Source organism: Urtica dioica, chromosome 11 (genome assembly GCF_054948205.1).
Source record: "Urtica dioica subsp. dioica isolate 48M chromosome 11, U.dioica_male_clone48M_v1_H2, whole genome shotgun sequence".
In the NCBI taxonomy this organism is placed as follows: Eukaryota; Viridiplantae; Streptophyta; class Magnoliopsida; order Rosales; family Urticaceae; genus Urtica; species Urtica dioica.
Genome location: NC_142766.1, coordinates 12,913,670 through 12,939,102, shown reverse-complemented (window position 1 = coordinate 12,939,102; position 25,433 = coordinate 12,913,670). Strand labels below are relative to the sequence as shown.

General features: G+C 37.3%; 2 protein-coding genes across 4 annotated transcripts; one reads left to right on the top strand and one right to left on the bottom strand.

The window, feature by feature from the left end:
- The first annotated feature begins 7,506 nt into the window (after positions 1–7,506).
- Positions 7,507–11,160, top strand: LOC149381344 (receptor-like protein 7). The gene has a single exon (XM_089600711.1). It carries the CDS (start codon positions 7,861–7,863, stop codon positions 10,867–10,869), a length of 3,009 nt encoding a protein of 1,002 aa, XP_089456837.1. The 5' UTR covers positions 7,507–7,860; the 3' UTR covers positions 10,870–11,160.
- Positions 11,161–14,388: 3,228 nt separating this feature from the next.
- LOC149381343 (uncharacterized) lies at positions 14,389–20,430 on the bottom strand. Of its 3 annotated transcripts, none has more exons than XM_089601934.1 (11): positions 20,319–20,430; positions 19,280–19,465; positions 18,360–19,041; positions 18,144–18,228; positions 17,108–17,195; positions 16,379–16,563; positions 16,086–16,218; positions 15,553–15,689; positions 15,339–15,413; positions 15,007–15,126; positions 14,389–14,913 (listed from the first exon to the last, which is right to left on the bottom strand). In XM_089601934.1, the coding sequence occupies exons 2-11, from the start codon at positions 19,425–19,427 to the stop codon at positions 14,857–14,859; spliced, it is 1,710 nt and encodes a 569-aa protein (XP_089458060.1). In that variant the 5' UTR covers positions 19,428–19,465; positions 20,319–20,430; the 3' UTR covers positions 14,389–14,856. The 3 variants fall into 3 exon arrangements, 2 of the variants coding, with proteins under 2 accessions (XP_089458060.1, XP_089458059.1); XM_089601933.1 differs by having other exon boundaries at positions 19,280–19,468; positions 20,320–20,430; XR_016293895.1 differs by lacking the exon at positions 14,389–14,913 and having other exon boundaries at positions 15,018–15,126; positions 15,553–15,634; positions 19,280–19,468; positions 20,320–20,430.
- Positions 20,431–25,433: the final 5,003 nt, after the last annotated feature.

Here is a 25,433-nt window from a genome sequence, read left to right as displayed (position 1 = left end):
ACAACAATAATAATAATAATTACATAAAACCTATACCCTTTGAATTTCGGGTTTACAAAAAATCTAGAAAAGCGAGAATCAAATATTCTACGATCAAACCACGAATCTCAATCCACATATCATATATTGAATTGCATGAAATTCACATCCACATATAATTTCATTCAAACCATATTTAAATTAATTACAAGAACGAATCGATTAATTAATCATAACAACTAGCTCTGATACCACTTGTCGGTGGATCGAGCGCGCATCGGACACGAACGATCGCTCCGATGCGACTCGTTTGAGATGATTCCACCATATAACCATATTAATGCGGAATAATAATTAATTACGCTGATCATAAGCTAATTAAATTATGGTTATAATAAACAAGATCTAGTTATGTTTAATTAATTTAATTCACGAGAGCATATAAGTCAAGCAACCGATATAAGAGTAAACGAGTACTTACATTGATTTTCGGTTCAGCTACAGAACGCTCCAATCCAATCGCGTACTCCTTGCGTCGTCTTGATGAAAGACTCGAGGATGACACCTTAGTCTTCCGAAACGTAATCTCCGAGACGAATAAGAAAGATGAGTGGGCACAGTCTTTATCTCACTAGATCACGAAACTAGGTGTTTCGAGATCTCTCTCTTATTTTACTAAGAATGGAAACGAATTTCCGAGGGGAGGGAGAGGCAGATGCACGGCCAAGGGAGGCTAGTGATGCACGAAATTTCTCTCAAATTTCTTAAAATAATTGCTTATTTTTGCATTCTCATGAACCCCTATTTATAGTAGTAAAAAGGAGATATTCATGGAATCTTCCAGAATATTTTATTTCATTTTATTGTGTTCACACTAGTGGATTAAATCTAGGCCATTGGATCTCAACAAGTGAATCCTACTTTTTCTCTCATCCATCAGATCAATATCTATGGGATATTATTCTTTTATTTAAATAGAGAATAATTTATTTAGTGAGATAATAAATGAGAATATATTATTCTCCTAAATATTCTCCTAAATACTTTCCTTTAAATAAGGAGAAAATATAAGACAATATCTTATATTTTTCTCTCTCCTTTATTTAAACAACTAAAGAGAAAATATTGGTAAATACCAATTATGTATTTTCGAATTTGATGGCACACGGCCAAGGAGATTTGCGCAAACCCTAGTGCCAAATAACCAAATTCGAATTTTCCATGTGTGCAAGGCCCAATTGCTTAAAACCCAATTAATCATTTATTTACTTGGTCCAACAAGAAACAAATAATTAATAATTGTTTATTCACTTGATCAAACAATAAATAAACAATTCTACCATAAATATTTATTTAATTCTGCGAATACCCGTTTTCCAGAATTAATGCTGTCAATCACAATTACAGCAAGTGAGATTGATAATGATAAACATTATTATACGAAAGTTCTTATCCACCTTTATCAGAGCCGAATCGGGGAGTATGGACCTAGTAATAGGAGCTTAACAAATCCGATGAAAAAGACGAAATAGTCATTTCTCCTTTGTCCATCGATTCGTCTAATCTTGGTCAAATACTCCACCTTGTAAGCCAAGACTGAACTCTCCTTTATACTAGAATTATATTTACTCATCATGACGAGTGTCCACTGATATAGTCAGTTCGTGATCAAGATCCTCCAGGTTCAACCCGTGTCAAGAGAAGTCAATTTTTCCGTTATACTTCTCTTGATACATATCAGCCCTAAGCATTGTTGCTTCCCCAACGAAAGATTCTTTCGAACGTTACTTACTTCGAAAGTACTAGCAATCTATCGGTTCTGGAATCAACCCTTAGGTGAGTTGTTGTCGCTGTTTTTCGGACAACTATTTAGGAGCCAAAGACGGTTAGACCCAAGGCCGGACCAAGTGGTCTCGTCTTGACTCGAGCGTGTCGGACCCGGTATCCCGAGTCGTCCCTTAGCTGTGGATGTCCCTTGAGTTCGTCAGAGTACCTGAAAAGGAGTAGAGAACACGTGAACTACAAAGGGGAAACAGGGGGTGCCCCTGTTTACCTCTCCGACGCTCAACATTAGTGTGATTGAGGTGGAGTATAGAGGTTTTAGGGGTGTTTAGAGGCCAAAGCTTGAGAGAAACGAGCGAGGTACGAGTTCGGCAGCGTTTCAGTACTCAAGAATGGATTACCTGGACCAAGGGGGGTGCCTTGGTATTTATAGGCAGCCAAGGGGTGGTTTGAAGACCCCTTGGCCGAGTGAGAATGTTTGGGTCGGCCTTGGAGGAGGCTGGGTCGGCCAATGGCCGAGTGAACATGGTGGTGAGGTTCACTCGGCCATTGGCCGAGTGAACTGCTGGAAGGTTCACTCGGCCAATGGCCGAGTGAACTGCAGGGGCGGCTGGAAGGTTCACTCGGCCATTGGCCGAGTGAACTGCTGGAAGGTTCACTCGGCCAATGGCCGAGTGAACTGCCTTGGCGGCTGGAAGGTTCACTCGGCCATTGGCCGAGTGAACTGCCGGAAGGTTCACTCGGCCAATGGCCGAGTGAACTGCCTTGGTGGCCGAGGGGTTCACTCGGCCATTGGCCGAGTGAACTGCTGGAAGGTTCACTCGGCCAATGGCCGAGTGAACTGCCTTGGTGGCCGAGGGGTTCACTCGGCCATTGGCCGAGTGAACTGCTGGAAGGTTCACTCGGCCAATGGCCGAGTGAACTGCCTTGGTGGCCGAGGGATTCACTCGGCCATTGGCCGAGTGAACTGTCCAATGGCCGAGTGAGCCATTTGACCCAGCCAATGGCCGGGTGAGTCATTGACTCGGCCCATGGCTGGGTTTTGATTTGGCCACTGGTTTGGGCCGGCCCCTGGTTGAGTCAGGGTTTCGCCGCCCAAGATCTCATACCAGCCATGCGGGTCGAAGAGATGCCCTTGTTCCCGTTGGCCCTAGACGGGCCAACAACATGAGTGAACATTATCCTTCTTTCAGGAAGGCTGGATTCCGTATCTGTAAATCACTTTCCACTCGAATCATGCTCTGAGAAAACTCCCAAGACATAAGCTGTGATTAGCATGAATAGCCTTTTAGCGAATGAGTCAAAGAGCTCAGTAACATAACCCAGTGTCCATGATCACTTCAGGATTTAGATCAAGTCTCACTGTGACCATCATAGCGACCTCGGTTAGTGTGTCGTAACGGTCCTTAAACGACACATCTACAACCAAGACCTGTCCAAGTCGTACACTTACCACAAGTGTAGAATGCTCCCACATAGTGATCAGCCTTCACCTATGTGTTCCACATATATGACTTTAGATATAGCTTTCCAGGCGTATATCAGTCATCGACCTCGTTTTAGCTCACCGCCCGAACTCAGGTGCCCAGCACGTGACTCAGTTTAATACGGAGGCTATGGAAGATAGTTGTTATTGATTCTAATTGTTTAGAACTCAACCCACTAATCATATAATGCTAATAAAGTAATCTTATTATCGAATTTAGTAATCATTATCTTCAAGTGGACAATATTTCCAACACTTGCTTCTTCCTCTAAACAGAATTTCACATGTAATTTTAGTAAATTTGAAAAATAATATAGATTAATTACGATTACCTTTAAATAGATCATTTTACTGATTTTTATATGATAACATTTGTTAAGAATTATATTTCTACAATATAATACAAGTCACGACTCATGCAATGTAGGATTACATGAAGATATATATATATATATATATATATATATATATATATATATATATATATATATATACACAACATTAACACTTTAATGAAATTTGTAAATATGTTTTAAGTAGCGCAATGGTTGAATTTCATAAGGATACACTCACACTCACATATAAATACATATATGTAGTTATGTACACATTGATTTTGTATAAGATTTAAAATTTAGAATATTTCATAATAAATTTTTAGTTTAGGATTAAAATAAATTTCTATAATATGTTAGGGGCTGTTTTGCCCTAAATAAATTCCCCACATATATTATGTTTCGTGATCATGTAGTCTCTGTTGTGTGACAATCTGGTACCAAAATATGCAGACTTCGTGACGACAATGGTCCCGAAATTTTTAATTTTCGTGACAACTTGGTCACGAAACACCAAAATTCTGTGACCTTGTGGCCACGAAACATTGAAATTTTCCGACCTTGTGGTCACAAAAAGAACAGTTTCGTGATGATTGTGGTAACGAAATGTTGTGTTTTCTAGAGAAAATGCACGATATTAAGTTGGTCCGCGAAAGTACAATAGTTTTCAGGATAATATAAACTAGTAGATAGCTTTAAAAAAAAAAAACCATTACCTTTAATAAATCATCTTACTGATTTTTATATGATAACATTTGTGAGGAATTATATTTCTATACAAGTTCCTATCTCATGATCTCATACAATATTGGATTACATGGTTCATATTGTAATTTTTTTTTTAAATTCCCATACTCATCATCAAGCTAGAAACCACTACTTTTCTTCGAATCAAGTCGAATTTTTGTGACTAGGATGTCACGAAATCAGCAAACTTCGTGACCATGTTGTCTTTGTTGCGTGGCGATGTGGTCACAAAATATGCAGAATTCGTGACCACCGTGATCACGAAATCCATAATTTTTGTCACAATTTGGTCACGAAACACCGAAAATATGTGAACTTGTGGTCACGAAATGATGAAATTTTGTTTTTGTTGTCACGAAACGGAACAGTTTCATGATGAATGTGGTCACGAAATGTTGTATTTTTCTAGAGATAATACACCATAATAACTTGGTCCGGGAAATAATAATGGTTTTCAGTATAATGTCAATTGGTATTACTGGTCGAATTTTGAAAAAATAATAATTTTGTGATGAGGATGTCTCGAAATCATGACGCTTCGTGACCATGTTGTCTTTGTTGCGTGACGATGTGGTCACGAAATATACGGAAATCGATAAGACAGTAGTCATGAAATCCATAATTTTTGTGACAACTTGGTCACGAAACACCGAAATTTGGTGACCTTGCGGTCACGAAACGCTGAAATATGGTGACCTTGTGGTCACTAAATGGAGCAGTTTCATGATGACTGTGGTCACGAAATATTGTATTTTCTAGGAAAAATGCACCATAATAACTTGGTCCTCGAAAAGAACATGTTTCATTACGTAAATTTGAAAATTAACATAGATTGCTTACATGTCCCTTTAAATATCATTTTCTTGAATTTTTAAAGAATAACAGGAAATTTATTCCAACAAACTAATACAAGTCATTATCTCATGTAAGGATGACATTTATAGTTCTTAATTTTTTTTTTAAATTCCAACCTCGACTAGACATCACATTGAAAACCACTGTTTGTCAAATAATCAAGTTATCTAGAGCGAATTTGCCCAAAAATAAATAAATTTTGTGATCATGTTATCACAAAATTGTTATTTTTTTAACGATATGGTCTCTGTTTCGTGACTACAAAGTCACAAAATATCAAGATTTCATGTCAATGTTATCACGAAATCCATAAATTTCATGACCTTATTGTCACTAAATCCCAAAAATTTGTGACAACGAAGTCACAAAACAGAATATTTTCTTGAAGACATTGTCACGTAATTTTGAATTTCTCGAGAAATTATTCCACAATCTCATGTTCAGAAAATTAGTGGTTTTGTGTCAACTTCTGAATATCTAAAAACCAAAAAATGAAACACTAATTTTTTTCAAACATCTAGATGATACCACGTTGTAAACCAATATTTGTCAAAGAATCAAATGACTCTTGGCGAATTTGTCAAAGAAAAATTAAATTTCATGAGCATGTTGTCACTAAATTATTAGCAGTTTCGTGACAATGTTGTCACGAAATATAATCTTAAACAAAATATGGTCAAGACTGGTCTTAAATAAAAACACTCGGTGAGAGCTTCGCGTTGATACAAAAAAATTCGAAAACGGAATTCGAAATCAAGAGTTATGGACTTTTAAAATTTATATTTCTTTCTTTCATTATTTCCCTCTCTTACTTTTATTTTATTTTTAATTAAAATATGATTTGTTCAATATAAAAAGAAAAAATTAGATTAAAATGGTCATTACACATAAAAAGAAAATATATAAATGGGATAAAGAAAGATTAGGAAGAAAAAAAATAATTCTCCCTCTTTAGATGGTCCTAAAAAAAATGGAAAAATCTCATATCTAAGAAGAGAGATGCTCAATACCAACAGCCCAATTCTCTCACTGAGGGGTCATACCCTAGAGCCAATTTATTGTCAATAGCATATAGCCACTTTTAACTTTTTTTAGTTGTGCTAAAATAGTATAACTTTTTTTTTTTTTTCAAAGACGTCCATTCGCATAATTTTAGAAGAGATATTTGACATCCCGACCTACCATACCTACATATATATTATTTTTATTCGTTGAATTGTAAAATCTTGATTTTTCAATGATACAGCTTTTATTTTCTTTGTTCCCACAAGGCCACACAAGACACAAGCTACACTCACACCACATATAAGATTATATCTATCTTGTTGGAGTCAATTTTAATAAATTAAGACCACGTAAAATCAACTAAGATATTGACTAGGGAATAAATTTTTAAGATTAATAAAACATAAAGCATAATTTCATAATTAACATATAATTTAGAGTATGATTCTGATAAATTTTAAGGGAAAACGCACAATATCAATTCACCATAGGATTTTTTTAAAATTTAAAAGTTAAGAAGAGATATGAATACTATTTCAAATTTTTTTTAAAAAAACTATGGTTTCTATCTATTATATGTAAGATATTCATATTCTATCTATTATACTCGAGATAGTTTAGGTATCCCTATTGGGGGAAAGAAATCGTGAAACCTCCTCACTCCCTAATTATTGTCCTTCAAAAAAAAAAAAACTCCCTAATTATTACTATACAAGCATAAATAATAAATTGAATTCTAGTGAACCCAATCTAGCTGGTGATTTCAGTTTGTCTTGTTGGTGATTCCAGTTTACATATCAGTTACGTCTATTCACAGTTACAGTTGCTTCATTGGCTTTACTAGGACTCGAAAAGGGAATTCAAAATGAGTTCGAATCGTAGTAAAATATAGCCAATTCTAACCGTCAATCAATAGCCTTGGCTTTCACGCCACCTTCACTATTTTTTCGAGTATTCATAACATTACCGAGTGAGAGTTGAGCTCTGCTCTAACTTAAGCAATGCAATTTAACTTTTTTTTTTTTTTACAAAGATAACTCCTAAAAGCTTGAAAAGCTTTCGTCAAAGATGTTCATCCAACTACTTCCTTGTTTTTTCTAACAAAATCTATATAAAAAATGGCGACTTATCTTAATGCGCGTTGTTTTAAGTCTTTTCAGAGGTATTTGAATTCCCCACATATAATTGCTCCTCTTCTCCTGTGTATTTTAATAATAACAACATTTATTTCTTCGGATAAGGCGTGGTGTTCACACCCTACATCATTTATTTGAATCTTCACTGTTTTTATTCTTTCAAACCTTATTTCTCCCGATTTCCACTAGATTTTTCTCATTGCTCGTCTCCGGCATATCTCATCAGCTATTTTATCTTGAAAAAAAAAAACTCCTATTCTTACTTACGTTTAGGTCTCATGAAAAATAAATTATCGCCATTGGACTATTTTATGAACGAAATTGTCTTAATACTGATCCATTGACCAATTCCTTCATCCGGTTTCCATGAATCGCTTTCAATCATTTATTAGGGTGACAAAACATGTCTCCCAAGTAGCTCATCCACACAATAATTTTAAACATCTCTGAACTGAATTACATGTGTGTGTGTGCATAGTATATACTACATACACACAAATACACACACCCCCTTTTCTAGTGCAAAACCCTAACCATGAAAATGATGATTATGCTCGCAATCTCAAATCTGTTCTTGATAACACACTCTTGTCTCCACCACCAAAGCTCTCTTCTCCTCCAATTCAAACAAGAGTTTGCCGATTCTTCGTCGGAATCGAAGATGGAGAATTGGAACTCCGTGGGTAACTGCTGCCGGTGGGACGGTGTTAGCTGCGATGGGCTGGGCCGCGTGGTGGGCCTAGACCTCAGTTACGGCTCTCTCACCGGCCCAATGATGCCCAACAGTAGCCTCTTTGCCCTCACTCATCTCCGGCGACTCAATCTCACCGGAAACGACTTCGCTGGCTCGCCCGTCCCGGCAGCGTTTGCCCGCCTTTCGAGGCTGAGGAGGCTCGATCTCTCTCTGTCCATGTTCGCTGGCCAAATCCCGGGCGAGATCTCGTTGCTCGAGAAGTTGGTCTCTCTTCATCTCTCTGGTGCGGGTCTCGGTGATGATGAGTCTCCTCCTCTGGCTCTGGGGAGAGAAGCCATGAGAGGACTTGTGCGAAACTTGACGGGTCTGAAAGAGCTCGGTCTTGATGCCGTTGATCTCTCTTCCTTGGACCCCAAGGTATTCGGAAACTTCTCTTCCTTGGAAGTTTTGTCTCTCAGCCAGAGCCGATTAACCGGCAGGTTTCCGGAGAGTGTTTTTCGGCTTCCGAAGCTCCGAACCATCAACTTATCGTCCAACCGTAAGCTCACCGGTTCGATACCGGAATTCGGGCCAGAGAGCGGACTCGAATCGTTGCTTCTCTTCAACACGAAGTTCTCGGGCGAGTTGTCAGGTTCGGTTGGAAATCTCGAGTCCTTGAGTGAGTTAGATCTCCATGAGTGTAACTTCTCGGGGACAGTTCCGAGTTCTCTCGGAGACCTGTCGCGGCTGACGATCCTTGATATCTCCAACAACAAGTTCACCGGAGAAATACCGTCCTCTCTTGGACGTCTAGCCAGGCTTACAACCTTGACGGCCTCGAGGACTATGCTCGCCGGAAAAATCCCTTCTTCGTTCGGAAACCTCACAAGACTCGCCAATCTAGACCTCTCCAACAACAGACTCACCGGAGAGTTTCCGATTTTTCAGGCGAATCTGACGGAGCTATCCTTGTTCGACATTTCGTACAACCAGTTTTCTGGCCCAATCCTCGACGATGCTGCCAAATTATTTCCCAACTCCCCATTGCTCGGAAATCTTGATCTGTCTCATAACCTCTTCAATGGAACAATTCCCACATGGTTTTTCAGAATGACTTCTTTGTTTATTCTGAATCTGGACAGCAACAAATTCACAGGCCCTTTGACCATCAGAAATGCCTCTTCCTCCCAGTTGAGCTCTCTTTACCTGAGACATAACCGCCTGACCGGAGCGATTCCGAGGTCCATTTCAGAGCTGACCAGCCTAACAGAGCTCTACCTTAACGCCAATGAATTAACCGGAGAAATCGATCTCGGCTTCTTCTCAAGCCTCACAGGTCTCGTAACTCTTCAACTCTCTTACAACAATCTCTCCATGACAGAGCAACCGCATAATTCTACGATTCCCATGCTCGAGAGTCTGGGATTAGCTTCATGTAATCTCGTCGAGTTTCCAAAGTTCTTAAAGACGCAAACTGCGCTGAATTATCTCGACCTAATCGGAAACAGAATCGGTGGAGATATTCCGAGGTGGTTCCTCGATGTGGGGACCGAGACTCTTGCGAGGTTGCACCTCTCGGAGAATCGGATCTCCGGCTGGGAAAAAGAACCTTCTGTTCTCCCATGGAACGCGTTGGAATACTTGGACCTGAGCAAGAACAGCCTCCGAGGCTCGCTCGTTCCGCCGCCGCCTTCTACGCTGCAGTACTTCGCCTTCGAAAATAACTTGACCGGAGAAATTTCTCCGTCGTTTTGCAAGCTTCGCAATCTCAAAGTCCTCCACGTCTCCGAAAACGAATTATCCGGCGAAATTCCTCGGTGTTTTGGTCTCAACAGTTCTCTCACGGTGCTGAATCTGAAACGGAACGCTCTCCGGGGACAAATACCCTCGATCTGCAGCCATGGAAGCGATCTGAAGACTCTGGATCTCAGCCACAACGCGCTTCACGGCACCATCCCGACATCGCTCACCGAATGCAGAGAGCTCGAAGTTCTAAACCTCGGACACAACCAGATAATCGACGAGTTTCCATTCTGGGCTCAGACCTTACCTCGTCTACAGGTCCTCATCCTGAGAGACAACAAATTCCACGGCGAGATCTGGCGTCCAGGGAAGTTCTTCGGATTCGAGAAGCTTCGTATAGTCGACCTCTCGTTTAATGGCTTCGCGGGAGTTTTACCGGCGGAGTATTTCCAGAACTGGACGGTGATCAACTCGGAGATCCCCGGCGAGAACAAGTCGTTGCTGAGGTACATGGGAGACCCGGACAACTATTACGAAGACTCGATGACTCTTAGTACCAAGGGCTCGGACAGAGACTACGCGAAGATCTTGACCAACTTGATGGCCGTCGATCTCTCAAACAACAATTTCACCGGCGAAATCCCTAGCTCCGTCGGAGATCTCAAATCGCTTGTCGTGCTCAACCTTTCTAGCAACAACTTCCACGGCCGAATCCCGTGGGAGATCGGGAACCTCAACTCGCTCGAGTCGTTGGACCTCTCGAAGAACGAGCTCTCCGGCGAGATTCCCCGGCAATTATCGGATCTTACTTTTCTGGCGTCTCTGAACCTATCGGAGAATAGTCTACAGGGACAAATACCGCAAGGAGGCCAATTGAACACGTTTTCGACTTCGTCTTACGGAGGGAACGAAGGACTGTGCGGTTTTCCGTTGACGGAGAAATGTGGGACCCACGAAGAGCCGGCGAGGGATGTTGAGGGAGGTGGGTTTGACTTTGACTGGAGAACGGTTGTGATCGGGTGTGGATTTGGGCTCGTTATTGGGTTCATTGTTGAATACGTGGTTTCCTTGAGGAACCCAAACTGGCAGCCATATAGATATATTGAAGCTTTACACAAACACAAATAATGTATTAATGAATTAAGGTTTCTACTTCCTATGTAATCTATGAATAATGAACTATACGTTTGGTACTTGATTAAATTACATATATACACATGCACACGTGTATGTGTATATGTGTATATATGTAATTCCGTCAAGTTTACGGTGATGTTCTTAGGTTTTTTTATCCTACTTATATGCCAACTCTTTTATTATTGTGAAATCATAGAAATTCATGCAAAAAAAAAAGGACAAAAGCTCCTAAATCTTTCTATTTTTTTTAATTAGGTTCACGAACGTGCTTGGTAAGCCAAATCGGTAACAAGACAAAGTTGTTTGTGGGAGAAGCTAGAGTTTCAGTTTACATGAATGTTTCAGAAAATAAACATTAGAAAAATTCTTTTATATTACATTTTTTTTCTTTCCTTTTTTCTTGTTTAGCTTTAAAGATAGCGGTCCACATCTAAAACATTTGGCGCTTTTTTCAAATCATGAATAAAATAATTAAACCGCGAAAATGATCGTATTTGCCTACGAGAAAACCCAACGTTCGCAAATGAATCGAGACGAAAACAAGGACGAAGGGGCGTTAATAGTAATTTCATAATTGCGAAGAGTAACGAACAGAGAAAGAAAGAAAGAAAGAAAGAAAGAAAGAAAGAAAGAATGGAATTACAAATTAGGCTAATTAAAAATGGGAGTGAAACTCAAAACCTAGGGATGATGATGGAACATTTCTTGCGGAGCCAGCGAAGACCTTTCTTGAAAGTGTTCCTCACATTGGCCTCGGCGCTGTAATACTTGTACGACGAGATTCTCCGTTGTCTCTTCCTCTCAGGATCGTTCCACCACGACGATGACGACGTCGTTTTCATCGTCCGCCGCTCCGACAGCCCTGACACGTAGATCCTTCCGCTTTTCACCGCCGATTCCACGCTCCGACGCGTTATTATGGTTCCGCCCATATTTTCGCGCCTCTCCTCTCTCTCTCTCTCTAAGTCCTTTTTTGTTTGTTTTTAGAAAGAGAGAGAGAGGAGGGAATAGGCGGTGGTTTTTTGGGCTTTAATTTCGAGGTGTGAGTGAACAAACAACAAAGAGGTGGCTGGAATTGATTGTGGTAATTTGTTAATTTAAGGTCTTTTGTGGTTTTACTGATTGTTATTATTTAATTTTTGGTTCCATGAAATATGGTCGTAGATCTAATTCAATCCGGGTGATCTCCTTTGCTTTCGGCTTCTTTGTCTCATCTCAGCAGTTTGAAATGGTTACTTCTTTGACATTTTTTATCATTATTTATTTTCATTTTGACATTTGCTGTTTATTCAATCCGCGTGATGATTTATTTATTGGTTTCGTTTGTCGTGTTTTTAAAAAAAAAAATGTGTTTTTAGATTCTATTATAAACAGGTGTTTGATAAATTATTTTTAAATTAACTTTTACTAATAGCAAAAAAAAAAATTAACGTTTAATAAAATAAATTTGATTATAAAAAAAGACCAAGATACACATCTCTTTAAAAATTAAATAATAATTATTAATGTAGTGATTCATATATATATTAATCATAATTTGTAAATTATACAAAAGTGGACAACCAAATTTATTAATTTTTAATATAAAGTTTTTTTTTTTAATTATCGACAAACATTTAAACTACGGATTTATCGTTCTTACTAAACTTGCAGCAATCTCATCTCTTAAGTTATCCATACTACTAGTAGAAGTCTGACATTTTTCATCTTGATCTTCACTTGCGTCGTTTTCATCCACTTTCTCATCATCCAGTGTCTCATCGATTGTTTCAAAATCTAGCTCTTGTTTTGCATGCATTCTAATATAATTATGTAGTGTCATAGTTGCGATAACTATTTTTACTTGATTCTTAAATAGGTAACTCGGCATGTTTTTCAAGATTTTCCATCTTTTTATCCACATAGTGACAATACATTTTTTTTATCTCAAGCTTCTGGAGTTCTTGTTGTATACGCAGGTTATAGAATTTTGGAAAGAGAAAAAAATTAATTGTAGTTACTTACGTTCTCCAACCTCATGGTTTGTGATATTTATATACTTAATTGCGTGAATTATAGGAGAAATTCAGAGTTTGTTACGTATATGTTTATATGGAAAATAAAATGGATTTGTTAGAGATATTTGGCGTGTTTGGCACAGCTTTTTTAAGCCTGCTTTTGCTGTTAGCAAAAACCAAAATGCAATCTTACTGTTTGGTAAAACAGTTTTTAGAAAAAATTTCAAAAACGATTTTAAAAATTGTACATGAGTCACAAAAGCTACGAATCTTAGCTTTTAGAAAAAGCGTTTTTGTATTTGATATAAAATTACTTTAATATCCTCACGTGATTATCCATAACACTGTTAAATATTTATTTTATGTCTATTTTAGTCTTTTTACTATAATATATTTATTTTACCAAACGCAAAATCAGTTTTTGTTACCAGCAACAACTTTTTATAAACAGCTTACCAAACACCTGTCAGTTTAAAAAAAAACAGCTAAAAGCGTTTTTTTTTTTAAAACAAAGCTATGTCAAACAATGCCATTATAATAGATAAGTGTGGATTGCGACTGAGTATTTTGTGATATGCGTATATGGAGCTGCAAATACGTGTATATTAGTTTTTCTTTTTTATCATATCAATTTATGAGCGAGGATATATAGGTAATTGTGTTAAAAGTGAAAAACGGTTTCTCAAAAAACTACGAATTCAAATTTTCCCTAGTTACGTTAAAGTTTTCAAAAACGCTGTTACAACTTTTAATAAAATATGTTTTACCAAACACTTTAAAACGGTTAAGCTTTAAAAAAAATAAAAAAAAAAAACAAAAAAAAAACTAAAAGCTAGTGCCATTAAATCAACTGAACTCTGGAGTATTATACAATTTTTGTGAGAAAAATATCCGAAACAAATATTCAGTGTATCATACCCCCTCGTAGCTCAATTTTCATTGATTTTGTGTGATGATGATCAGCAACTAAAATTCAACTTAAATATCAGAAACAAATGCTGAATTTATTATAAATAAAACGTTTTTAAAAAAAAAAAAAAAAAATTCTTGATCCATTATATTTTTATTTATTTAGTTTGAAGGCTTTTGATTTATTAATTTTTACGATAAAATTAACTGCTTTTGAATTCCTCTTTATTAAAAATTTATGCTATGCTCATCTTAAATTGAATTCTAACCCCTAAATCTGATTCTGGCTCCACATGAATGTTACAAATTGAATAAAACGAATCCCCATAACAAAAAGGTGTGAAATAGAAATTTAGCTACACTTTCCGATCATTACTTGGTGGCATCTTAAGGATTAATTTTACAACATTACCATAGCTATATAACATCTTAATTTCTGGACTTAAAATATACTAGATAAGGTTAAGAAGGGTTTTAGTTATGTTGCATGTCTATTTATTATACCCCCAAAACATCAAAATTGTGCTTGGGATTACATTTTAGAAAAACTGTACATAACGTATTTTAAGTAATAAATACAAAATTTAGGGAGGTCACATATAGTGTGTAATGGATAGTTGGCTAAAAGAGGAAGACCCTTTATTAGGGGAAAAAAAAAAGAAAAAGAAAAAAAAGAAGAAGAAGAAGAAGAAGAAGAAGAAATGGGAAGATAATTGGTACGCATAACATTAAGAAAAGAAATAGATAGTATTACTGAATACTGTATATTTTTTAGTTTCACTTTTTTTAATCTTTACTGAATACTGATAATGAACTCCCGATTACACCAAATCGGCAAAGCTGTCTCTCTCTAGACTAAGACACTAACTCATCACCAACTTCTCTCCCACCCTAATGAGTTCCTTAACTACAAACTAGTCCCGAGCAAGATTTTCTCATGGAAAATGAAATTCCTTGTTCACCGTTACTTATTAAAATGGATATATTTACAGCGGAGGGAAAACTATACTTACAAGATGCTCTACCACATCGGCAACACACTACATTCTGCTTCTGGGATTTTAGAAACTTGTCAACGTTTTTTTCTTTTGCTTTTGGACCTCTTGTTCGGGTTTTCCATGTGAGAGACCTGTGTACATTTAGAATTCAAAAAATAAAAAAGTCAAGTCAGCATGAATCTACTCATTCATATAAATATCTGAAGAGACATTTTATTACTAACAATGTATGACTTCCACTCGATTCTCTCGTTCCCTTCGGAGTCACCGCTTCCCGGAGAATGATTCCGAACATGTTGAAAGATGTGAATGAGGACAACAGCATCAAGAGCAGCGTATTCCAGCTGCCAGATGAACACGGAATTGTCAGCTTAGTCAGGGACTTGGGAAAATTAAACAATATTTAGATCACGAAGTTTCGACAAATCTTCCGCGAGCTATATAGATACAACAAGCTTGGAATTCTAAGTCTTTGTAATATCTTGTTTAACCCTAATGCCGACCAACTTCAAGAAATCGTACCGACGATGATTCCTAAAAAAATTTAAACTTTTACCTGATTCTGAGTCAAAGGTCGCTGTTCCCAGTCACTGTTCCGCCTCGTCTTGTTCAATTCAGCTCCCAGTATTTTCTGGTAGTATAAATATATATTTGCATTAGCAAGCCACAAACCATCAGAATCATGAGAAAATCATCCGAATAGCCAAATTCTGACTAGCTTGGGGGGATTATAGAGCAAGGACATAGAGATACACAGAGAGTATTGTTACCTTTGCAAGCCCCGAGAGACCACCGCAAGGCTCTACGAATACATTTTGAATGTCCAATAACCTTTCATAGTGCCTGAAACAACTAAACTCTCCATAGGAGTGAGCCAGCTGCTTAATATCGCATTGAAAATTATAACCTGTAACGAGAATAAGCCACAGTTTGAGTCTTGCTTATGGCTAATACAGACATTGATTGACCCTGTCAGATATTTAACTAACCATGATTGGCAAGTATAATAATTTGTTCCAATGTGTGTGTTCACCAAAGAAGAGATGATCTAAGATATGTTTTTTAAATTATTCTAAAGTAATCTATCGAAATGCGACAAACTTAAAAATTCACTACAATTGTACTTGCCAAATGAAGCTTTTTATACTAACTGTCTATTCATTCAAATCACCCTAGGAGCCTACCCAAGCAATGAACTCGAGATGCAAAAACCATTTGCAGATTCCGCTTAGATATTTGTATAATCACAGAAAAGCAAGAAAAGGTTTGTGGGTTTGTTAAGAAGAAAGGCCAGAGAATCTACCGAGTTTTAAAATCCGAGGGGACTGCAAAATGCGGGATAAACAGCTGTCCATAATATTTGGAGCGTCGTTGGACAGCTTTATCAGGTCCAAGATGAAAACCTTTCTATCAGAAGCAATTTGCATTATAGAAACCTGAAACCGGGATAATAGATGACTTAAAACAAAACTTGAGGACAAAGATAAGTAATTTTTACGTGGTCGCATTAACATTGAGTATATATTGAGGTGCAAACCAAGGCAGAATTTGAACATGGGAAAAATACTAAGCAATATATTATTACATTAAAAGTACCTTGCTGGGAGGGCTTCCTTTAATATAATTTGGTTTCCATTCACAATCAAGACCCACGATTTTACGTTCCTCAAAGTGACATGTAGCATTGTGAAGAGCATCAACCTCGTCAACCCAAATGATTTCTTCTACGGCCAATTCTTCAATTTTCAGATAGTCACTTTTCAGAAGGCTCGCATCAGGAACTATATTTGAGGAATGAAAAGGGTTCGTAAGTCACAACTATGAAAGAAAACTACTGAAGCAAAGAAAGTTACTCGCAAACCCATACGAGAGAATGCTTTACATCGTATGAAATTAAATACCAATAAAATAATAAAGCAGCATGGTCCCAAGTCCAAGGGACCACACATTTCAAATATAAGAGAAATTGAATCATAAACAGCTACGTCTTTCCTGTATGAAGTGAAAGCAATACAAGTTACGTAAGTTGAGAGTTGCATCAGATTTCTCTATCTTAGTTCTCTATGTATCACCATCATTATCTTTATCACAGCTAATCATCTGTACTTTGGACAGACGGGTGATTCAATTTAAAAAAAAAATGAACAAAAACAAGATAAACAAACAAAGCTGCTAGTTATAATGTTGATGAGATTCTAATGGATGCAAACTTTATGAGTGAAGAAAGACAGGGATAATGCACAATGTAAAAACAGAAAATGGAAATTATTTCTGGGTCAAAATATAAATGATCAACCAATTAAGGAAATGAGGTATCAGGCATACCTGCAGAGAGCAAAAACCCTTCAAGCGAGTAACGATCACATAGTTCAACAACCTTTTCTTCATAACCAGCCTCCATTGCCAATAAAACCTTAAAAATATTTTTGAAAATAAATAAGCTTGTTTCATTATTCCCCCTTTAATGAAATAGCACTGAAATAATACTGAGGTAGATGCTCCAATTATTATTATTATTTTTTTAACTATTCGCTAATGGCCTATGAAAGACCAGGTGTCTATAATTAGACTCCAATCATTTATATACAACAATGGAATCTTTGTACATCGATGGATAAAAATCTAACAGTCCATACCATGCACATATTAATAGTCATACTCTTGCATTTCACAACTAAATGAAGGAAGCAAGGATGGCTCTGATGAAATCATTTCAAATTATCTCAATTCATACATGCCCGGGGTTCAGGTGTTTCACCAAAGTATACTGAACACATCAGAATAATGGCTCTACACTATCAACTAACCAGCTCAATTCTAGATTTCCCTAGAAAAAAGTAGAATGGAAAGCCAGTTTTAGAAATCAGTCTCGGTCAGACTCGTATTTCATTAAAAAAAAATCGTATTAACAGTAATGACCTTCACAACTCTCCCCTACTTGGCTGGCTCAAATCCAGTCAATTTCATTTTATCAGATACGCAGTCAGCAAGATAAGACACGGGCTTAAAGCATCCACTACTACTGCTTCTCATTTATTGGCATAAATATTTATTTTCATCATAACGTATTGGCATATAGTCAGCTCATAGCAAAGAAAACAATAACTCGCCAAGGAAATTATTGAAAAGCTACTAAAAACAAGAAAAATGGGGTACTACTATAGCCATGATATTTCTGCGATTGGATACTTTTTACGGTGGAAAAAAGATGGAATTGTCAAACACAGAAACATGCTATGGTTTAATAAACAGTAAATTAAAAAAATATATATATATATATATATCAGTTGAAACATTTATGTACTTTTCAAAAAAGAAACTTAAATAACCCATAGAATCAATTTTTAATCAAGCTGCTTACCAAATATTCAAGAAGTTGTCTATCGTTATTTGTTCTTGCTTCTGCAACTTCCCAGCATCCTTTTCCTGCAAGCTTCTTCAGTGAACTGCAAGTAGACAGATAGTCGAAGGATCAAAATTTGCAATCAAGCTGTATCTTTCAGAATGATTTTACTCAACAATGTTAAGAGGACATAATTTGTGTAACTAGCTTTAATCAGGAGTCACTGGAAAGGACCTCTCTTTGTACTTGTGATATATCTCAGGAAAATCTTGCCGGAGATTGTTTATCTTAATAATCTGGTAAGCAGCTTTTAGCATTTTCCGATCAAGATATTCCTGAACAAGAAGGCACAATAATGGCTTCCCCATGTACGTCGCCCACTTTTCTGCTGCTTTGAATTGATTTATCTGCATCATACTGAGAAGAAAAGTCTGGCCAGACTGGCGAATTGAGAATTGCTCTAGCAAAGTAACGGCAGCCATGTACGATTGAGACTCTACGAATTTATATATGTAACTCTCCACAACATCTCTCGCTTTATCGATACTATGACCATCGTCCTTCTTCGACGAGGACATCGCTCTCTCGATATTTTCCAGCTGGACACCATAGGCTTCGAGTATCTTCAAAAGCACACCCTCTTCGTGGCTGACAGAGCCGCCGAGAATATCGAGAAAAAGCTGGGCAGCTAGATCTTTTGCGTCAGCCAACTCCTCGGGAGCGTTTGCTAGTTTCAGGTAACGGCGAAGACAAGACACTATCAAGTGACTCAATCCTTCGCAGAACAATCCAAAATTAGGCAGGACATAGAGGCACTGAAGAATAAACACGGCCGGTCCGTTCGGAGGCCGGTTGTGTAATGCCAGATAGACTTGCTGTTGGAGAGCTTGGAATTTTTTAGTAGCCTTACACGTCCCTGAGCAAGAAATATCGTGAATGAGAAGAAAAAAATCGACAAATTTTTTTTTATTCGCAAAACGGGTTGACAAAGCACTCAAATGACAAGATAACAAGAATATGATAAAACTAAGAAAGAAACAAGGGCATGAAATTGCTCAACTACAACTAGTAGCGATTTTCATTTTTTAATTTTCCGGCATAAGATTTTTAAGTGACAGATTGATAATTAGTGGTAGAAAAAAGGATTTGCATACCGTGGATATAACATCCTTTGAGAAGGCTTACGAACACTACCGGAGAAACGTGTGTTAAGTCAGAGAAGGCGTGTTTGCAAATTTCCCACGATTGCTGACTTTCATCATCATCAATGTGCAGCTCTGCCAGACTTTCTTCCAATCCCATCCCAGAAGAAACAAAAAACAAAAAACAAAAAAAAAAAAAACCTGCAATTCAACAATGATCAATCCGTTTGCTACAATCAATCTAAGATTTAATAATGGAAAAGGTATTCATTGATATTAAAGACCAAACCAACTTTCATTCAACAATTAAAATAACATGAAATGAAACCCATTTTTAAAGAAAATTTAAACCTAAAGTTGAATCAAGATCAACCATTCACTTATGAAACTAAAAACGCACCACTCATGAAGCTCAAAGAAAGAACAAAGTAAAATTATGGTTCATTGTCTTATATGATCTCTTGGTTTTTTTTTTTTTTTTTATCTACTTTTGTTTGCCCGAAAGCTAGAAGTTTCATGAGAATGATAACGATAAGAGAGAGTAATTTCAACCAAAACAAATATTTTATCTCTATTTTAACCTAAAACTTCAATGTTTTGAACTTCGACAAACCCATTTCTCAAACACCATTTTTGGGACCATTTAACATTCCATTTTAGACTTACAAGTATCATTATTCAAAAAAAAAAAAAGATCGATTCAACAACAACGACATCAAGCACAGATTGATCTAGCAATCAACGGAAACGCACAAATAAAAAATCTCTTTTAACCAACCAAAGAAGAAATATAAAACATAAAACAAAGCGCCAAAGAAAAAAACTCTAACGAGAATAATATCAAAATTATTTCCTAGCACAACACGGCACGAAAACATTTCATAACATTTCAACAACAATCCGTACACCGTTTGACTCCTGAGAAAATGCAACAAGATTGCTAGGAAAACATGAAAAAGAAAGACAGAAAGATATTATATGTGTATATATACATATTTCTGTGCATAATTACTGCGTAACCAAGGAATGGAAATGGAGAAAGAGAAACGCACCAAATTTGTGAGTTCACGGGGTTTCCTTGAAATCGTTTCTCCGCTGCTCTCTTTCGCTTATTGCTCTATTCGTTCATCTTTGCTCTGCATTTTATACACACGCGACCGAGCAAGCGTATTTGGTAATTAGCTTATTAATTACTAATTGACAAAGCTTTATTATCATATGTTTTCTCTCCTGTTTTACATTTTGTAATAATAAAAATAAAAAATAATGGCCGGAATCAGACTGCTGGGTCAAGGCATGACCCACGTGATCTTTTCCAAAAATGTGCATGGGTGGTATCGATTTTCCTTTTCTTTTTATGTCAATGGAAGAGCCATATTTGGTCAATTTTTTGCCAAGTAAACAATTTTTGTCAATCTCGAGTGACTGATTCTTTTTGTTTGTTTTTATTTTATTTTTTTTTTATTTTAGAAGTATCACTATTGATTAAGATTACATGATTTAGTAGATGAACATTAAGCTGAAATGTGATAAATCATCCACTCTGTATGGGACATGCATTTTTGCAGCCCAAATTACTCGAACACAAGACCTCTCCATTGAAGTATTTGTGGAATTACCACTAATTAATTCTTAATCTATATAAAATAATGGGGGATAAAATAATATTATGTATTATGATTGGAAGTCATGAAAAAATATAACAAATATAGAAAATGGATCGCGAGAAATGAGACACAAACATTAGTTCTCTTTGTAAAAAATGGATGAATTATATTTTCTTTCGATTTTGCATAAAAAAAAAATGAAATCTAACATTCTTATTAGGGAAATATAACGGTTTAGAAAACTTGAAACATTAATATTGCTACTTAGCTTACGTTTAAAGCATGTTTCAAATATAGCCATTGAATCTGACATGACAAATTTAATTTATGTTAATTTATAGATATTTATATACCGTTAATTTATGTTAATGACTATTTACAATATTAACAAAATGTTGACTATTTATTACGATTTAAGTTTGTACGTAACTAGTTAGCTACAAAACCCTTCTTATTATCATCTCACTCAAATGTTCCTTAATCAAAACAACACAATAAAAATAAGAGGGATTCTATTTTCGTTTTTTTCATAACTTTAGGTTCTTAACATGCCTTACTCTTATGTAATAAACTTTCTAAGTTATTTGACATATTTATACTTTCAAATATGACTAAACGTGTTATGAAATGGTTGTTCAACTATTAGTTGTGATAACTAGTTGAACAATTGATTGTTTATGCCAAATCAATTAAAAAACAATCAAACAATCAATAAAAAAAATATAAAGCAATAGAGGACACAAATATTTGATAATCTTGTTTGATGATAAACTACTCACTGGGCTGATACACGGTGGTAAAAAGCAATCCACTAATTCTCAATCAAAGGTACAATGACTTAGGTTTATAGACTCTATCTGCCCAACTTATTTGATTCTTCAAATATATTGCAATTTAAGCTTCCCTTAAATTAGAGCCTTCCTCTCTTTTCCAAGCAATCTTCTCCCGAAAATTGACTCGGCAAATCAATGCAAAATGCGTACTCACAAACTCTACGCAAATAAAGTACAACAGTAGCAAGCAATATTGAGCTAGTTGTTGATGAAGATCTCGATGGAAGAGAAGACTGGCTTAAGAATAAAGCTGGTGTTGACCAAAAAGAATAGATAACTAACCTAATCCAACAAGAGTTTTAGTAGGTCAATTCCAAATCTTCCGCAAATTTGTTAAACTGGAAACCAAATATCCGATCTTAACTATCCAAAATTTTTGATATTTTTAGTTCCATTCGCGTTGGAGAACATATGACTTTATTTAACATGGGTCTTGCTATAACGTGTCTTAAACAATTTTACAAATTGTTTTCTCAAACTTAAAATGCCATAGAGGATCTTGCTCTATGTTGAATCAATGTTATTTCGTTTGAACATTGTTTTCCCCTAATTATGATTCTAATTTTTAGTTTGGCTACGTATTTTCACAAAACTACTCACATGCCCTTGTTGTAATTCTTATATTGGCAGTGAAAATATAATACTTATATTTTACATCGAAAGTGAATGAGAAATGACAAGAGTTTATAAAAGTTAGGGGTGTTCATGAGAACCGACAAACCAAACACCCAGATCACCCAAACCAAACCGTACTATTTTCTAACCCACCCCATTACAACCCCAAAAATTTTGAGTTGAAACCAACCCAACCCGCAAGTGTTTCGGGTTGGTTTGGTTTTTGATCGTCGTGCGATTGGGTTGTGTTGATACGTTGTTTTGTTGGCTTTATTTTTTAGTGCAAGTGGTATGGAAAGATGTCGGGTGTTATGCTTTCACTTCTGGTTTGACATCTTTCCTCGTGTGTGCAGACAGTATTTCCGGCAAGTTTCCACTTTTGACAGATTGCTTTGCTGGTGACTTATTGCTGTGTTATTGCCTCGCTGCTGTCTTCATTACAAGATATCTGCCTCGCTGGAGCCTTCATTACAAGATATCTTTCGCTGCTGTTTTCATTGCATAATATTCGCTTTGATGGAGTTTTTATTCTGTGTTATTCGCTTGAGGCCGGGTAAGGAAACCCGAGATATCTTCCAGGATTGTCCAGCTGCTATAAAAGCCATGCGCTCTCCCTTAGCAGCATCGACACTTTTGATCAAACACTCAGAGCTCTTAGACGTGCAAGACCGGCGGACTGGGAGGCTGTGTGTTTTGGTTTTAAGTGGTGTATTCTCTCAAACACTGTTCCACAGATTGAGTGTATGTGAGAGTTGGGTTCTTGTGTTCTCGTGATTGAAGGTTCACGTACTGCTGAAGACTGAAGGTCATCCGAGCCAGGAGGTTGCTCGAAGAGTGGAATTGAGACGGAGCTCAAATTCAGGGGGAGTCCCTGTCTAGGTGATCACTGGTAGTAATAGTCTCTAGGTTTTATTGATTTGTTGATTGTAATCAGATATAAACCTTGTGTGTACTATTGACTACAAGATAGTGAAAATCCTTTCCACTGGCAGCGTGCCCCCAGATGTAGGTGTGTTTCACCGAACTGGGTAACCATATCTTGTGTACTTTGTTTACTGCACTGTTTTGTTGTTTATCCATATCTGTGTTCAAGCAAGTTGTCGGACACATTGTCAACACATTGTGTGCGACATCTTGCCTTTGCAACTAATCAGAATTTCATTTGGTATAAGAGCAGGCACCTTGATCTCTTAGGTGGTTTCCTGTATTTTTTTCTGATTGCCTATTATGGATAGTTCCCGAGAAGGAGGTTCTGTCAATCGCCCTCCAGTACTCGACGGAACCAACTATGGATATTGGAAGGCACGCATGACCGCCTTCTTGAAGTCCCTTGATAGCCGAACATGGAAAGCTGTGATACACGGGTGGGAAGCTCCTATGACGACTGATGACAAAGGAGCCCGTACTGGCACAAAACCCGAAAAGGACTGGACCCCCACTGAAGATGAGGCGGCCCTTGGTAACTCTCGTGCTCTAAATGCTATATTTAACGGTGTTGATAAAGATGTCTTCAGGTTGATAAATACTTGCACTACTGCCAAAGAGGCCTGGGAAATCCTCGTTGTTGCCTATGAGGGAACTACAAAGGTCCGTGAACAAAAGCTTCAATATCTCACAACCAATTTTGAAGCCCTCACGATGCTCGAGGATGAAACAGTCGCTGAGTTCAACGTTCGCATTCGTGACCTCGCCAATGAATCATATTCTCTCGGGAAACCAATGACTGATGAAGATCTTGTTCAAAAAACCCTGAGAGCTTTGAGCTCTAGATTCAAAATGAAAATCACGGCCATTGAGGAAGTTCATGACCTAAAGACGTTGAAGTTCGACGAACTAATGGGATCTCTCATGACTTTTGAGCTCTCACTTCCTAAGGTGGAAAAGAAACAAAGAGGAATGGCCCTCAAAAGTTCTGTTCATGAACAAATGGATCAGGTATACTCAGACTCTGACAATGATATTGACGATACTATAGCTATGCTTGCAAAAAACTATGGCAGGGTCATGAAAAGACTCAACCAGATGAATGGGAAAAATGTCCCACAAGATGTCAAGGACAATTTCCAACAACGATTCCAGAAGAACACTTATCCTCACAGGAATAGTAAAAGTGGTGAACGATCTAGGAAAGGCAAAGGCATTCAGTGCCACGAATGTGAAGGTTTTGGTCATATTCAAAAGGAGTGTCCCAACTTCCTCAAGAAACAAAAAAAAGGGATACAACGTTACTCTTTCGGATGAAGAAGATGAAGAAAGCGACTCAGATCAGATAAGTAACTTTGTAGCCTTTACTGCCTCTGTCCATACTCATGAGTCTACTAATGAATTTGGTGAATGCTCTCAGAAATATGTTCTAGATGAAGAACTATCTGATGATGCTATGAATGAAGCATACAATACCTTGCACACCAAATGGGTTGAGGAATCCCAGATTCTAGACAAACAGAGTGCTCTTATCCTTACCCTGACTGAAGATAAGGCAAGGCTCCTGGAGACGATTGTGGATCTGAAGAAGGAAGTCAGTAGGCTGAATGGCGAACTCGAGCACATGACTAAAACTGTCAGGATGCTGAACTCTGGGACTGACAGCCTTGACAAAATCCTCACCATCGGCAAGCTTGCGAAGAACATGAAGGGGCTTGGATATACCCATGGAGCTTCATCTTCCCAGACTACGTTCGTTCCTCAAAAGCAGACTAGCCAGATGTCGCGAAACATGCCTCAACCATCTGGTAACAACAAGTCTCATGACCTTTCTCGACATCATCAATTTGGATCAACCAAGTCTCCTGTCAACAGACCTCGTTAGGTATGCCATTATTGTGGTAGGAAGGGACATATCTGCCCTTTTTGCTATCGGTTGTATGGGAGGAATATCCGTCAGCAAAGGTCCATCCACAGGAATGTCCCATCTCATCAACAACCTGCTACTCGGCTGGAATGGAGAGTGAAAAATGCCTCTTATCGTGCCAATATTGCCTACACATCTATGAGTGCATCCACCGGGAATGACTGGTATTTCGATAGTGGTTGCTCTCGCCACATGACTGGTGATCACACCTTCCTGACTAACATGAAACCTTATTCCAACTGTCATGTTACCTTTGGAGA

Excerpts from the sequence above, each read along its gene's own strand:
- LOC149381344 (XM_089600711.1), top strand. The coding sequence starts at position 7,861 with ATGAAAATGATGATTATGCTCGCAATCTCAAATCTGTTCTTGATAACA.
- LOC149381343 (XM_089601934.1), bottom strand. The coding sequence starts at position 19,427 with ATGGGATTGGAAGAAAGTCTGGCAGAGCTGCACATTGATGATGATGAA. Across the intron at positions 15,414-15,552 it reads GTCTCTCGGGGCTTGCAAAG|AAAATACTGGGAGCTGAATT; the intron begins GTAACAATACTC and ends TTATACTACCAG. Across the intron at positions 14,914-15,006 it reads TCGAGTGGAAGTCATACATT|GTCTCTCACATGGAAAACCC; the intron begins GTTAGTAATAAA and ends AAATGTACACAG.